Source organism: Saccoglossus kowalevskii, chromosome 2 (assembly GCF_978046115.1).
Source record: "Saccoglossus kowalevskii chromosome 2, keSacKowa6.1, whole genome shotgun sequence".
In the NCBI taxonomy this organism is placed as follows: Eukaryota; Metazoa; Hemichordata; class Enteropneusta; family Harrimaniidae; genus Saccoglossus; species Saccoglossus kowalevskii.
The window spans coordinates 15,291,133-15,308,528 of record NC_140642.1 but is presented as its reverse complement, the minus strand read 5'-3'; the positions used below and the strand labels follow the sequence as shown (position 1 = coordinate 15,308,528).

The window sequence follows — 17,396 nt, the reverse complement described above, 5'->3', positions numbered from 1 at the left end:
ACTTCACAGATCTTCACAGCAATGGTACTGGTATCTGAGATGGATATGTGCCAACATTGCAATCTTTAACATTTATGAGCAAGTTTCTTAATTAAAGTATCTAATATTTTCAAATAAATTACAAAGTTAAGGGGTACTACCATTTCAAGGAATAAAGAATAATGGTTTCAGATAAGTGGAAGGCAAAATTCTTTTTCTTTTAAAAAAGAAAACGTTACATCAAAAATTTTACTCCTGAAAAATCTGCTTCTGATAAAATGCAATTTAGCTGACTGCATGCACTGCTTTTAGGTGTTCCGCATGCTATTCATTTACACAAGTATTCATATAGTAATGTTACGGTGGTAGACTGCAGCTCAAAATAACCTAGAACCAAAACCAAACACAGTCTTTATCCGTTCCCAGTAGTTGCGGATCCATCCTTCTTTTGTTCTGTCCAGTTCATTTGTTGGAACATTCGTCTGTGTCAATTGTAATAAAGTGCAATCTGATTTTTGTTGTAATTCTATGGTGACTGTTGAGTAGTGTTCAGCTGGCCAAGATTTGCATCGCCATCTTTGAACTATCTTTTCATTTCTTACCTGTAATATAAAATAACAAAATCCAAATTGCATGACAAGTAGGATGCTTGCCATAGAGGGCACTAGTCAGACACAACAAATCTATAAAGAAACATGTTGTATCATCTTCAACACACATAACCATAATGAAGAACCATCAGCCCAATGCTACTTTTGTTGCCATTACACCTTGTTAAACTTACCAGCTGTGTGAATACACCTGTCACATTACCATCTAAGAATGAGAACTTTCCACCTTCAACTGCCTCTATTTCCACTCCTGAGCCCATATAGGCACACACTTTCTGCAATAGATTGATCATGATTAAATCAGTGTTTCAAACACTACGAAATACCAGAACAAATGATGCCAAGTGAACAGGTTGAGCAACTACATACAGTATTAATTTTTATATCACAGATTGTGGTACCGGTAATAATGATTCATTTTGGCAAGCTTACACGAGTATTTTCGAAATTATATTTCAGTCCCACCAAAAACAGTGAAATCTTAAATTTGACGAATTTGAGCAAATAACAAGAACTTGTGTCTGCTGATATCAACCTAAGAAACTATCATGGGATTATATATAAAAAATCAAAAGAATATGCTTTCATTGGCTGGACTATTTACAACGCATTATGATTGGTTGTTTTTAATGAACATTTGAAATTTATTATATACCAGTAGATGCAGGGTTCTCCCCAGAAAAAATGCATAGTGCTGCAACTAATTTGCATATTAATTTTCATATCATTTCACACACCTTTCCTTCATTAATAAACAGAACTTATTCACAATTGAATAAAAACAAACACAGATAAATTATTTTTGCAATTTAATTGTCTATTGTAAAACGTTGAACAAAACGCATTGGAAACGTTAAGCCAGAAATATGTTCACGAATTTCATGATTTTATATACTCTAAAAACATTCACCTTCAAAAAAAATCGACCACGTAATTAATTGGCGTATTTTTGTAATTTATTATTCGCACCATCAACTTCTAAAACGTTTACATTTACAGTAATGAGCGAACAAATAAAACTTCAAAACAATCATCAAAGTTACGACGTGACATAACTGACGTTATACACCGGTTATACCAATACCGGTAATTCCTCAATAAATGTTATTTCTTTTTTTTGATATGAAACTAAAGTAAAATCAGATTTATTCTTATCGGGAGCGATTAGTTTTGATCACTCGATTGCTTTGGTAAAAAAAAATAGACCCGCCATGTTTGTGAAACAATAGCATGTCCTTTGACCCGATGGGTTAAGAATGCCATTAACCAATCAAAATGCCGCATGGTAATGCCGGTAGAATCCAAAGTTTTCCAAGTGGTAATGATCATAAAAATTACATTGCGGAAGTTAAGCAATGTCGTAGCACGATGTGTTGGCATCGATTTCAATTGGTTTTCGAAAGTAGTGATTAGCAATTTTTAAAAGGTAAAATAGGTCTTGAAAGAAGAGTTTTTACAAGATTCGCGATGATAACAGTACAAATGTATTTTACCAAATCACGCAATAAACACGTTTTTTTTTTCTTGAGTAGCGTAAACTGATCGTGAACTCCGCTTTGACCATGTTATATCAAGGTGGAATTGATATTGAAAGAATTTTAGCTTACAATCTAAAGACTGTCTATCGCAGAAAGTATTTACTTACAAACAAAGAGGTGCTAATTTCACAAATTTGACTAGCCACTATGTATCGTGCGACTAGGTCTATTGTTTACAAATTATAATCCACGACTGGCAGGATGCGTGCCGGTAGGTACGTAATTATAATAACAATCGGACAACAGTCCTAATCGGAAGCGTTTCCGTTGTGGTCACTAATTTTGGGTGACTGTCGGGCTGACCAGCGTGGCGAACAAAGCTTTTGCACATCTGATATTGGCATGTCAAATATGAAATCAAGCGCTGAGGTTGGAACACATAGCGCCGAGGTCCCAAGTAAAGCGCCGAGATTCAAAAGTATAGCCTCGACCTCGACGATAAAAAGCCCTGGGGAGAACCCTGGGTAGATGTAGATATATATATATATACATATATACATATATATATATATATATATATACATATATATATATACATATATATATATATATATATATACATATATATATATATATATATATACATATATATATATATATACATATATATATATATATATATATACATATATATAATATATATATACATATATATAATATACATATACATATATACATATATATAATATACATATACATATATACATATATATAATATACATATACATATATATAATATACATATATATATATACATATACATATATATATATACATACATATATATACATATACATATATATATATACATACATATATATATATACATACATATATATATATACATACATATATATATATACATACATATATATATATACATACATATATATATATACATACATATATATATATACATACATACATATATATATATATATATATATACATACATACATATATATATATATATATATATATACATACATACATATATATATATATATATATACATACATACATACATATATATATATATATATATACATACATACATATATATATATATATATATATATATATATATATATATATATATATATATATATATAAAATACACACTAGTATATATGTATATATTAAAATAGCCATGAAATAGACTAAGGAAAATAAAATACTTTCAAAACAAATTTCTTGCTCAACAACTCAAAAAGAAAACAAAGACATAACTTAGTTTTGACATATGCTTGGTCAGCTAAACTTAAAAGTGCATACTACATGTAGTAATTAGGAAGCCTGAATAATCAGGCACATCAATGATAACACAATTGATCCACATCTTGAACTGTTCAGTCATTTGATTACATTTACCTGTTTATTTGTTAATGCATCATATAAATCATCTGCTGCACATTTGAATTCTTGCTTGTCTGCTAGTTTAGATGTTTGTATTTTCGATCCAATTTGTAAATTTGACATACCCTTTGGGACACCATTTTTGTTAGCAGCCTGGAGAAAGAAAAAAATGAACACATGGGTGAAACTAACCCTAGAATTTTGGTTCCATCTTCCTTACCTCACCCACATAAAATATACTTACCGTAAACAAAACAGACTGGTTGTTACATTCTTTCATTTGTCCCAGCCACTCCATCAAAAACATGTACATGTTTAAATATTGTTCCAATTACTACTACAAAATGCCCACAGTATAAATACAGTAAGTACAATGTAGCAACATTATGGGTATAAAATTGCCATGTATCCAGCTGTTTTATACATTGATACAGTGTAATATAGTTGATTTGAATAATTTGTACACCCAAAATGAGCTTACATTGTACTCGTCACATATGGGAATTTAAAACCGATGTAGATGTACTTGACAGTTTTACAGATGGATTAATTTGGCACTGTAGAGAAATGTTTTAATGCATACAGTATTCCATGTACGTGTACCAGATTCGGCTGATACACCGCCCATTCTAAACCCTCCCCATGGGCGATGTTTCAAATAGTGGACGATGTTTTCGTCCACACATTGCCTGACTGAACAACCAACAAACATTTTTACAGACCCCAATTTTCCCGTCCAACATCTTGCATCAAGCTCGCTATTTCAAATATGACACTAAAAATAATTCACTGTGAAGTCGAAAAGCATATAACGTTTATTACACTCGCTTGAAAAGACTGCTATTTACAGAGTTTAAAATAGCCAAGCCTTCCTGATTCGGTTGATTTAACAACGGTAGGAATCAGAAATGTTTAATCTTTGTCTGTATCGCATTCCAACAAAAAGTTCAAGATCGGTAAACAAGAAATGGGGGAACTAAAATGTCTCCTGCGTTTCACATGCGACATGATTATTAAAAAAACACAGAGTTAAGCGTCTATGTACGTTCTATAAAGCTAACCTTGCACACATAATCTTGTATTGACGTGTTTTTTGTCCGAAAAAAGATGTTCCCTTTCAGCTAATCCCCAGTTAACTCTTCGCGTTCAGATTTTTTGAATAAATGACAAGTAACTATATTGATTTGCATCAAGTTGGGTGGCCCAAATTTAAATATCAGTGCGTGAACTCTGGAGGTCATTGCCCAACAAGTAATTCAAACGTAATTCAAACACGTGGTTATTAGAGTTCAGTCGAAATGTACGTGAATAATGCGATCGAAGTGCGCTGCCCAGAGTTTATTATATTATAGTAAAATTTAACTTGACGCATGGTATGGTTTATATTACATGTTCACTTCATTTCGAATAATTCACCATTGGAACATGGATGAATCACAAGTATTTAAAATATTTTCTTGACTTTCCGTAGATACCTGACCACTATCCTTTTTAGTGATTTAAATGCGCCCCTGTTTATGTTTGCGTAATTATTACGAATGCAAAACATTATCAAGTCGGTAATATTGAAATATTCACAGACCCAATATCCCGGGTCAGTGCCCTAACAATAGTAAAAAATAACTTGAGTTTGCGTAATTATCATGAAAGCAATACATTTCAAAGTTGAAATATTCAGAGCCGGTACAATATTGTAAACAAATTTGCATTATTAGAAAAGCAGCACACTAAGTAAACGATGTTGAAATATTCAAAGCCATTGGAGAGTTGCATACAAGTTGCGTAATTACAGTACCGTCGGATATAATAACAATTTTACTAGATCGGCACGAGGAGCACGAAAGAAAAAGGTTGCTAAAGTAACGCACCAGTTCAGTGCATGACTTAGGGTCAAACCTTGGTCAACACACACTTGATGTCAGCATCGCCGCGCAGCAAGTTTTGCAAAGAAGTATTTGAAGTTCAATTGTGTCCCAAGATGATGTGGCTGATCACTCAGTTGTCGCAGCATGTGTTGTGTCATGTCCATGATGTACCCGTTTAGACTTTGTATTAAAACACTTTGTATTTATACTTTGCATGATTATATTTGGTCGACGCGAAACATTATTTTTTCTGAACATCCCCCCCCCCCCCCCCCGAGACCATTTTTATCAATGCAGGGTTATTTTTCCCAGACAAGATGGGCTTCGTAATATGTGCCATAACATCGCCGGGCGATCTTTTGGTCCACATTTTTCTTAAAAGAAATTGAAACTTCCATAAGATCGCCCAGGGTGGGGTACAAGTCAAATCCGGTAGTTCAAAAAAAAAATACATTTAAGCATGCTGAAATCTGGTTCTGGTAGAAATGATAATTTTAAACTCAATAATAAGATATTACTACAAGAGTATAATAGTCTGTTGATTAGTGAAAACTGTCACGAACACATCGGATCTCTGACCGTATACCTGATTAGTTGATTAATGTATAATTATAGCATAATGATTGGTAATCATAATACAAGAGACTGTTCTGTTTCTTGATTGTCAGCACTGGTAAGGGGATGAAAAGGTTATTTCTTGATATCGCTAGAGCTGGTGGAAACTCGTATGCAACAAAAACTATTGTCTTTGATTAATGACTATAATGTACATTTTATTGTTTTTTGCACCATTGTATCTTATGAAAAGTGATTAAACAATATAAATGATTTATGTCGCAATGAAGTATTTAGAATTTAATTTGTCAAGACTTAATCTGAACGTTCTGTGTAGGTGGTAACAGAATATGCATATAGTATGATGCTGCAGAACAGTACCTTATTGATTGGGGGGTTGTGTGGTTTGGTTGCAGTGCTAGATGTACTTGTGTTCTTCTGAGAAGGTAATATCATTCCTTGGCTGAATTCTGAAAATAATAATACAGTATAATAATCAGTATACAGGAATATAATAAATGATCCTAGTATATAGCATGTATTATATCTTTAAAATGTGATGCTGTAGCACTGTACAACTTAAATTTGTTGATAAAGCAGAGTGCAACTAATACATCTATAGTAGTGACTATGTATAGTAGTACATACCTTCTTTCAAGTCTTGAATGTATTTTGCTATAGCTAGTCTAATTCTGGGCATCCCTTTTTTTCGCATAATGTCTTTAAGTATGTTACTTTCTTCCGTACTATTTTTAACTGTCACAATAATCTGTGAAAATAAACCAATTTTTTAATGTATAAATTACTCCAATGTCGTGAATTTCAACATGTTAGGTAATCCAGCAGGGAGTAAAGGAGCAGGTACCGGTAATCAGCACTATTGAGTATAAACCAAGTTAAAGGGGAATTAAATAGAGCCTAATTTGGTGTTTGTATTTATCAAGTTATGTATATTGATTATAAATTTGAAAAAAAAAATGATTATAGAGTTATGATGATTTAAATATGAGAAACCATAAACCTGCAGTATAAACAGGAAAGGTAACAAAGCATGATGACAAAATAGTATCTGATTAAATATAAACAATTTAGGAAGCCATAGTTGGCTGGATGACTGAATTGACTTCTAGTCTAGGTTGTTTCGACTTTTAAGTTAATGTTATTTACAAGCATATCAACATACAAACATTATGGATGTGGGATTGATCGAGACAGGCATTTTGTTTTGTTTTTTGTCTAACTGTCTAATAAATGCTGTTTCCAGTACTGCACTGTGCGTGCAAATTATTTCAAAGTCTGGGTGCTGGAGTGTGCAATCTTGAGTTCGTAGGGTGGTGGTGGAAACATTTTCGTCCATGTATTCACGGGGCTGCACTGATAAATCATGGGACAATTGTCACAGGAACACCAAGCAGATTGTTCACAGACTTCAGTGTAATTTGAAATCAAAGAAAGCTTAGAAAGAACTCCCGTGTGCTGAGAGTATTGAAGACACATTAAAAATTAATTAAAAATTACTTGTACATGAGATATTGATGGAAAAGCTGAAAACTAATTATGTAAATCAGGTAACTAATATGAACAGAACAGAACAAAAAAATTATGAATTATTATGCTAATTAGAGAATTAATATTAATCAAAATTAATCAGGCCTGTCTATTGTCCTAGAGCATTTATGTACCAAATTTTATTCAAATGTGATGATCAGTAATTGAGATATCAGTGTTAATTAATTATGTTAATTAGGTGATTAATAAGCATAAATATTTACCAAAAACTAATTGGGTTTCTGCATAGTTCTCTTTAAAAGCTTCATTAAAATCCAATTTGTGCTTCTTTATATATCAGTGGAACATTATGCAAATTTGGTAATTAATATCCAATTAAAACTAATCAGGTGTCTGCATAATCCTGGAAGATCTATGTAGCAAGTCTCATTGAAATATGACGATTACTACTTGATATATCAAAAGCTGAAAATTAATTAATTATGCAAATTAGGTAATTAATATGTACTCATATTACCCTAAAAACTGTCAGGTCTGTGCAGTGTCCTATGACATCTATGTACCAAATTTTATTGAAATGTGATTACTACTTGAAATACCAAAAGCTGAAAATTAATTAATTATGCAAATTAGCTAATTAATATATACTGATATTACCCTAAAAACTAGCAGGTCTGTGCAGTGTCTGTGTCAGTGTACTACTTGAAATATCAAAAGCTGAAATTTAATTAATTATGCAAATTAGCTAATAAATATATACTGATATTACCCTAAAAACTATCAGGTTTGTGCAGTGTCCTATGACATCTATGTACCAAGTTTTATTGAAATGTGATGATTAGTACTTGAGATATCAGTGGAAAAGCCGAAAATTGATTAATCATTATGCAAATTAGATAATTAATATTGCACAGATTTTTACCCAAAACTAGATATCAGTGGAACAGTCATGGAACAGCTAAAAATCAGCTAATTATCATGCAAATTAGGTAATTAACATGCATGGATTTTTACCAAAACCATCTATGCATCAAGTTTCATCAAAAACTGATGTACGGTTCTTGAGATATCAGTGGAACAAACGGACACACACACACACACACTAACTGCAAAGACTCCCTTTTTTGTGCTTTGCACACGGGAGTCAATAAAACTATTATTCGAACAAGGGGCATCATCAACGATCTACTCTCATCACTCACACTGGACTGATCTGAATTTTCACAGTATACCGTACTTCCCTGAGGCATGATCACGCAAGGGAAAAGTAAGGGATGAGCTTTTACTCGAGGACCAACTCAGAAAAGATGATTTTGTTTTTGGGTTAAACACTGTAACCATACTGCCAACAACGAAAAATTATTCGTTCACCACGCCGGGCTTGGGAAAATAATACTTCATTTTGGAAAAAAAATGCGTCATTGATTTCCACGACACTTACAATGAAGAAACAACAAACAGACATTTTATTACAATACGATTTACATACCGTCTGAATTTACAGTGAAATAATGGTAGGGTCTGCGGGGAAACAACACTTAACGCAATGCGGAAGTGAATTACCGCAATGTTAAAATGCGATCTGTAGCACTGATTGCAACGAAAAGAAAGATGGTATTTTCCCTAAAAACCGGCGATTCGCAATTTCCAAAAAGTAAACGACGGTTAATAGTAACCGTGGGTAAACTGAGTGTGGAGGAAGAATTTAAACACCTTTCACCTTTCATGATAGTCTCAAAGTAAATCATGCCCAATAACCAGGTACACGACTTAACGATCACATTTTTGGCTTTTCGAAAGCTACTACTCAAAGAAATATGGATTACTTCAGTATTGCAACATCAGGGTTCATCCTGAGTAAATGACAGAATAGAAAGGATGCGAACCACGGTGTATACGTTTGCCATGCACTCTGAAATTAATGCGAGTTTTCTCATAAAAGCACGAACCGAACTACCATGCCAATCATTATGAAATGAAACACTTTTTACACGCATATTTTAAAGAATATCGTCGACGCCCAATTAAAAAACGCGGGGCTTATAATTGTGAATACCCTCAACTTGATAAATACCTAGTGAAAATAGAGGGATGGGCTTCATACTCGGAAGGGGCTTACAATCGGGGAAGCACGGTACTTTAACTCAATTGGGCTTCCACTCTCAGAATACTGTGGTTCAAACGCATAATGCTCTAACCCAAATTCTAAAAAGCATGTTGTGCATATAAAAGATGAGTTTATACTAGTAGTACACAATGCTTAGCAGCATGAACGGCATGTACAATGGCGTAGTATACGAATGCGATCAGATACTAAAACGTCATAGCTTTGAAAAGTACCCGGATGTTAAATATGTTCGTTCGTTATATATTCATAATTATGCACAACTGCATAGAGATGGCAGACCTATGTAGACAATAAGACATGATCCTAGTGTTGTCCCCAGGCCTCTGAAGCGCCATGGTATTGTGACACTTGGACACTCGCTCACGATGCTTGGCCTTTGTCCGTGACACTTGGTCATTCTCCTGCGATGCTTATTGCTTTGTTCACAAGTGTCAGTCTGGATTGAACAAATTTAAAACAATAACATGTAATCCCACCTTTTGTTAGCCATACAAAGACAGTGATAAAAACAGAAGTCTGCAAGAAGTTACCAAGTCGTTCACAGGTGCAGCGCCCCTAAATCTAAAAACAAATACCGTAAAATCTGTATTATACGCCACATCTCTAATACAAGTTTCACCTATTATTTTTGATAATTGAGAACCAAACATTCACTATTTCTCATATATGTCGATGCTCCAATAGAAGCCGCAGCCTCTATGTTGCATTGTACCATTTTAATAGAAGCCATGGCTACTAATACAGATTTTACAGTACTAGAGATAGAGTAGTAATAATTTGCCCATTGCACATAATGTAATATAAAAACAAGCGGACATGCGATTTTCAACAAGAAGTAGAAAATATCACTTTTTACCAAAAATGACAAAAATATTCATCAAAATTAGAGAATTGAAGATATCATCATGAAATGAACAAATCTGAGAGTGGTTCACATGTAGTATCTATATATGTAATATCAAAGCAATTGGACGTGTAGTTTTTAACAAAAAGTCAAAAATATCACTTTTTACCAAAAATATTCACCAAAATTAGAGAATTAAAGATATCATTACAAAATGAACAAATCTGAGTGCGGTCCACATGTAGTACCTATATATAATATAATATCAAAGCAATTGGACTTGCGGTTTTTAACAAAAAGTCAAAAATATCACTTTTTACCAAAAATTACAAAAATATTCACCAAGATTGAAGATATCAACATGAAATGAACAAATCTGAGAGAGGTCTACCCAAGGTACATATACACCAAGTATCAAAGCATTCAGGCTTGTAGTTTTCAAGAAGAAGTCGAAAAAGCAAAACATTAACAGGAACTACGACAGACAATCACTCATATGATAAGCTCCGCTCGACAAAGCCGACAGCGGAGCTAAAAAACAAGTCGCATTGGAAAGAAAAACTGAATAAATGAAAGCCAAAAAACATTCAACAGCAGATGAGATGGCTGAAGAAAAAAACGAACCCTGACTCATGGAAATACCTCATTCATAGAGTGCCGTAGAACCGAGCCGCCACCCTAAAGCAACATCATGTACGTTGTGACATCGCGGCAGATGCGCATGCTGGGTTACAAGGGGTATTGGGGCAACAAAGATGGCGGCACAGTGCATGATTTTCCATGTTTAAAAACATCTCATTGGGGATAATGTCCAAGATAATCGTCATTTAATTGTTTTAATTAACAAAACATCCTAAATTTGTGTATTTTTGAACGAAAAAGTCAGGCACCGATGATCGCAACAGCAGCGATGAATACCCATTCAATGCCGACAATGTTATGGTGATTTTAGCATTATGCCTAAGATATAAATAGATCAATGAGTATTTGAATTGCTGATGTAGAAAGAAAAAAATTTGTCATTATTGATTTATTAATTTCTTCATATTTTGATATCTTGCAGACCAAATTAGCACTAAAACTGATTGTACTTGTTATACACAAAATGAGGATGAACCACAGTTACAGAGTTGCCAACCTTGGAAAATCAGAATTAGTACTCAGCACCTACTAAATTTGTATTTTCAATCCAAAATTTGTATTTTTATTAAGTTGCAGTGAATTACCTATATAAAGACTTGATCATGTGTTATCACAGTGCTAATGCATACCATAGGGTGGGTGGGTTAAAGTAAATGTTGTCTCAAAACAATACAGCAAACTGTACAAGTTAATATTACAATGCACTGATTTAATTAATAAATGAACAAGAAACAAGAAAATTTGAATTGTTGCAAAATTAAATTTTAAGATAATATCCAAACAGTCATCAAAGCAGTTATTTTTGATCACTTGATCGCTTCGGTAAAAAGCCTTGTCCCGCCACGATGTTTGTGACGCATTGGTTGACTGGCATGTGTTCTTTGACCAGATGGGTCAAGAATGCCATTAACCAATCAGAATGCTGCATGGTATTGCCAGTAAAAGTTTTCCGAATGATAGTGATCATAAAAATAACATTGCGGAAGTAAAGCGATGTCGTAGTTAGATGTGTTGGCATCAATTTCAGTTGAAAACTGCATGATGGTTTTCGAAAGAGGTGATTAGCAATTTTTAAAAGGTAAAATAGGTCTTGAAAAAAGAGTTTTTACATGATTCAAATATATTTTACCCAATCACACAATAAACACGCTTTTTTTCTTGAGTGGCGTAAACTGCATTTTATGCATTTTTAAATTTATTTGATGCGTTTTCGTATTATCCTTTCTCGTTGTATTTTCATAACAAATATGAATTTTTCGCAACGGATGGCAGTTCTGTAGTTACCTCAATGGATAACTATTTAATGACTGCATATGACATAAATATTTCCATTGCTTTTTTCTTTGCTGCTCTACTTTCAAACTTTCACTTGATACATGCATAAAATACAATGAAGTAAGTGATATAAAATATATCAGACTATCTCGTCTTTAATTAATTGCAGATAGGTTCAACATTTTTATAATAATAACACTTACTGTATCCCAAATTTTGTTGGGAAAACATATTATGCAAATTAGATGCACTATTACGCAAATTAGCCACGACACTTGACATGAAGTCTAGGGAGAACACTGGATCCAATAGGAATACATAATGCTGCTGGATCAGGCAGATCATGTAAATACTAATAAGCTTATTATTTTTATTATTTATGCTTGTAATAGTTTAGTAGGCGAGTGGATACTTACATCAACTTCATCTGGTTCATTTTCATCACTCAAATTTGGAATTTCAATAGAGCCTCTTAAAATGGCTTCACAGTCTGTGAGACTACCTGTAAACAGAAAATAAATCATTTATTTATTGTTGTGTAATTTATTATTGATATAGTGATCCCAATCAGAGATCACAATATCATACCAGTGACAACATAAACATACCTACCGGTAATGATGATTTCAACAAATGTGAACATTTTTTTTTTTTACTTACAACAAAAACAGAATCACAAATCAAAGTAATCTTAGAAAGAACTCTGTGTTGAAGGTATTGGAGACATGAAGTACAACTAAAAAATACTGCATTTACTATATTAGAAGCACATCTTTATTGCATGCAAAACCATTGAAATATGTCTTATTTTGACCATAGACTTGTCTTTGTAGTTTATATTCACAGTAAGCACAAGTGCTTCTAATAGAGCAAATGATTAGACTGGTTCAAAGTAGCTATGATTTAACAATTATAAATATTTAATAAAATAATAATATTTAGGATTTTGGTCATATATCTTGTCAGACAACAAAACTATAGCACCAGTTACATGTCCCTATCTACAATAGTACTTAGTTCATTACAGTTATGCATATTAAGAACACTGTATTTATCTGGGTAAGAGCCCACCCCCCCACCCCCCCACCCCCCCAATTTTGATACAATAAAGAAATTTAAGTCATATAACAAAAAAAATAACAAAAACCTATTTTATGTTTGTTGTATTAAAAGTTGACTTCCTTGCAGTCTGTTGTGATGCTGATAAAAATTCTTTAAAAACTTCTAATTTTTAGAAGAGGATACACAATAGTAACACATAATAGTACCGATGTGTGTTAGACAAATACACAACAACAAACAGTGCTGTTATTTCAGAATGGACATCATATAATGGTGGCCTCATTTAAGAGACCTAATACAAACCACATACCTGTCCATTCTAGTTTAACTTCCCATTCATAAAAGAAAATAAGTTTTGCTTTTCTGTTATTGGCAGAGGCTTCCCCTTCACAATTGACAACTGATGTGATTTCACAGAAACCTAAAATCAAAGTAAAATCAAAGAAAGCTTAGAAAGAACTCCCGTGTGCTGAGAGTATTGAAGACACATTAAAAATTAATTCAAAATTACTTGTACTTGAGATATTGATGGAATAGCTGAAAACTAATTATGTAAATCAGGTAACTGATATGAACAGATTTAAGTGTAAAACTAATAAGGTCTGCACAATGTACCAAGTTTCATTGAAATGTGATTAGAACCCCAAAAATATTAATTATTATGCTACTTAGAGAGTTAATATGAAAAGATTTTAACCCCAAATTAATCAGGCTATCTATTGTCCTAGAGCATTTATGTACCAAGTTTTATTCAAATGTGATGATCAATACTTGAGATATCAGTATTAATTAATTATGTTAATTAAGTGATTAAGAAGCATACATGTTTACCAAAATATGCAAATTAGGTAATTAATATGTACTGATATTACCCTAAACACTACCAGGTCTGTGCAGTGTCATATGACATCTATGTACCAAGTTTTATTGAAATGTTATGATTAGTACTTGAGATATCAGTGGAAAAGCCGAAAATGGATTAATCATAATGTAAATTAGGTAATTAATAATATTAACAGATTTTTACCCAAAACTAATCAAATCTGCGCATTAGTTCAGAGCATCCATGTGCCAAGTTTCATTGAAATCCAATGAGTGGTTCTTCAAAAATCAGTGGAACAGTCATGGAACAACTTAAAATCAGTTAATTATCATGCAAATTAGGTAATTAATATTTATAGATTTTTACCCAAAACTAATCAAATTTGCGTATTGGTTCAGAGCATCCCTGTGCCAAGTTTCATCAAAAACCAATGAGTGGTTCTTCAAATATCAGTGGAACAGTCATGGAACAGCTTGAAATCAGTTAATTATCATTCAAATTAGATAATTAATATTCATAGATTTTTACCCAAAACTAATCAAATCTGCGCACTAGTTCAGAGCATCCATGTGCCAAGTTTCATCAAAATCCAATGAGTTGTTTTTTCAGATATCAGTGGAACAGTCTTGGAACAGCTAAAAATCAGCTAATTATCATGCAAATTAGGTAATTAATATTCATAGATTTTTACCAAAACCTAATCAACTCTGTGCATTATCCCAGAGCATCTATGTACCAAGTTTCACCAAAATTTGATTAGTGGTTCTTGAGATAACGGTGGAACAAAAAAAGTGACATACATACATACAGACATACAGACAGGGTAACTGCAAAGACTCCCTTTTGTGCTTCGCACACGGGAGTCAAACAGTTACAGTTTTTTCTCTGAACCATGAAAACTATGAAAGCAAACTGTCGAATTACATGTTTGGTATTTAGATACATTTTAACTGATGGTAGTGCAGCATTCTAAAAATGTTAACTCAATACTAATACTGATTTTTTTTTCTTTTTCTTTAAAACTTGCTCTATATTACTTGTCATTACCAGCAAAATTACAGCAATTCCAGGCACTGATTTGATGCCGAAGTAGTGCTAGATGTTGATAACTTACTACAATAGGTTACACACTTTGTTTTCAAATTTACAGAAGTTGTTACAAATAATGCAGACAGCATGTCTGCAATTTGAAGCGCACCGAAGGAAGCTCCACCCATAAAAGTGGCGGTACATTAGTTTTGAATTTCTTTTCCAATAAACGATCGAGGCTCTCAACTTAGTTTCCTACTTCAATTTGCTTCACATGTTATTTCAGTGAGAGGGGCGCATAAAGTGGTGGCACTGTAAAGAACGTTAGTTACCGGTAGTTATTTTACAGAACCAGCTGACCGACTGATCATGGCAGAATTGTTGATCAAAGCGCATTATTCCTACTATGGAAATATCCATATCACGCCGATCTATATAACTGAAAGCTGCCTGCAACAAATGTCCTATGAAGACTTCATCCAGTATATCAATAATGAAATTGAATACATGAGTAAGAAGGGTGTCATTTGATTATTAGTTCTCGATGAGAACCAAAACATTGATGTGCCACAGAATAATCGCTTTAAACAGCTTTTCACTTGCAACAAACGATCACACGTCTGGGGAGGGTTGCCGCCGTACATACACCGTCCTCGAGTAGTTTTTGTTGAACTTCCCGTCCGTAAATGCTCTGTCTCAACATTTTATAATTTTCGACAGACGTTGATTTGTAGACGCGCAATCAACACGACGACTGACCAAAAGTGACTAAAAGACAGATGCGTCGCAAAGTCTAGGGGTACCTGACTTTGTAGCAAAAATAGAAAACAATGTGGGCAATATCTGTCAATCATTCCTCTGATTTGCCGCCGATGTTTATATTTCTAGTTACTACTTATGTAAAAGTGAAAACAAAGTGTGTGACATATTGTAGAATATTATCTATATATTAGCACTACTTCAGCGTCGAATCAGTGCCTAGAATTGCTTTAAATCTAATTGAAGTGATGTCACGCAGCACCTACTTTAGAATCAAATCAAGGACAAAATCAGAGTGAAGCTTACTTTAGAAAATGTATGTTAATTATGAATTGTGGTTTGGACTGATTTATTGTAGATTAAAAATATCGAGATGAACACATCTTTATAATTAGTTTCTCTATGATGCAAAGTCAAGGAACATTGTTGAAAATGTGAAAAAATAAAACACAACCTCTATCATCTTCAACATTGATGCCAAGAAACAGATCTTTGATTTTATCTTTTGACCAGTTAGATGCATTTTTCTCAGTCCTGTAAAACAAATCATCAAGTACATTGTCAGTTACAGTGTAATAATTCACTTACATGTTGCAGTTATTATTACCGTACAGAGAAATATATCAACAATTGTATAACAGGGCAATAGTAAACTACATGTATTCTAATATAATCTTAGTACTAAGTACATGCTATAACTTGAAAGTATCTTCATAAAGTGATAATGGGCTTAAAAATGTGTTGCCATGAAAACAGGTTGACAACGTCATTTTTTTTTTTTTTTTTGGCGAAGATAATTTGTTTGGGTAGCTTGATTTTGATTGCAAATAATCGTAAATAAACACTCGCCAATAATACTAAATTACATGTGAAATAACAACCTCAAAAGTAATGATGATCCCGTATCCTTATTATGATTTTTGGGTGTCGTTAAATTAAAAACAGCACTTATTGTTGTTGATTCACTAAAAATACGCATCAAAATCATACTTGGAAATTACTTTACTTGATTTTTGGCCAAATATAATAACATGGAGTAAATTACCACCAAATGAAAACTCTGAACACAGAAAAAAATACTGAATCATAAAATTGGATTTCTAAGTTCAAGTTCCAGCTCAGTCGTCAAACTCAAAGTCGACTTTTGAGTACGGTGGACTTCGAAAAGATCGTTAGATTGATGTCTGTCTGTAGTGATCTTACCAGTGCCAGTTGTTTACGTTTGTAGCGTCAGCACGCTCTTCGACGATCCATCGTGGGTCTCCTTCTCCCCATTTAGCCATATTGACGCGATGAAATCTGTAACTCGGAATGAATCACAACCACGAGTATTGTCGCAACAAACCACGACGAGAATGTTCTCGACAAAACACAGGAACCGGAAGTCAGAGACCGGTAAATAACGCGAGACGACGAGCTTC

At 33.3% G+C, this 17,396-nt stretch overlaps 1 protein-coding gene across 1 annotated transcript; it reads right to left on the bottom strand.

The window, feature by feature from the left end:
- Positions 1-165: 165 nt before the first annotated feature.
- Positions 166-17,348, bottom strand: LOC100368486 (activator of 90 kDa heat shock protein ATPase homolog 1-like). The gene is made up of 9 exons (XM_002737758.4): positions 17,179-17,348; positions 16,430-16,509; positions 13,675-13,785; positions 12,719-12,804; positions 6,553-6,673; positions 6,286-6,374; positions 3,500-3,637; positions 764-865; positions 166-581 (listed from the first exon to the last, which is right to left on the bottom strand). The coding sequence occupies exons 1-9, from the start codon at positions 17,256-17,258 to the stop codon at positions 357-359; spliced, it is 1,032 nt and encodes a 343-aa protein (XP_002737804.1). The 5' UTR covers positions 17,259-17,348; the 3' UTR covers positions 166-356.
- Between the last annotated feature and the right edge of the window lie 48 nt (positions 17,349-17,396).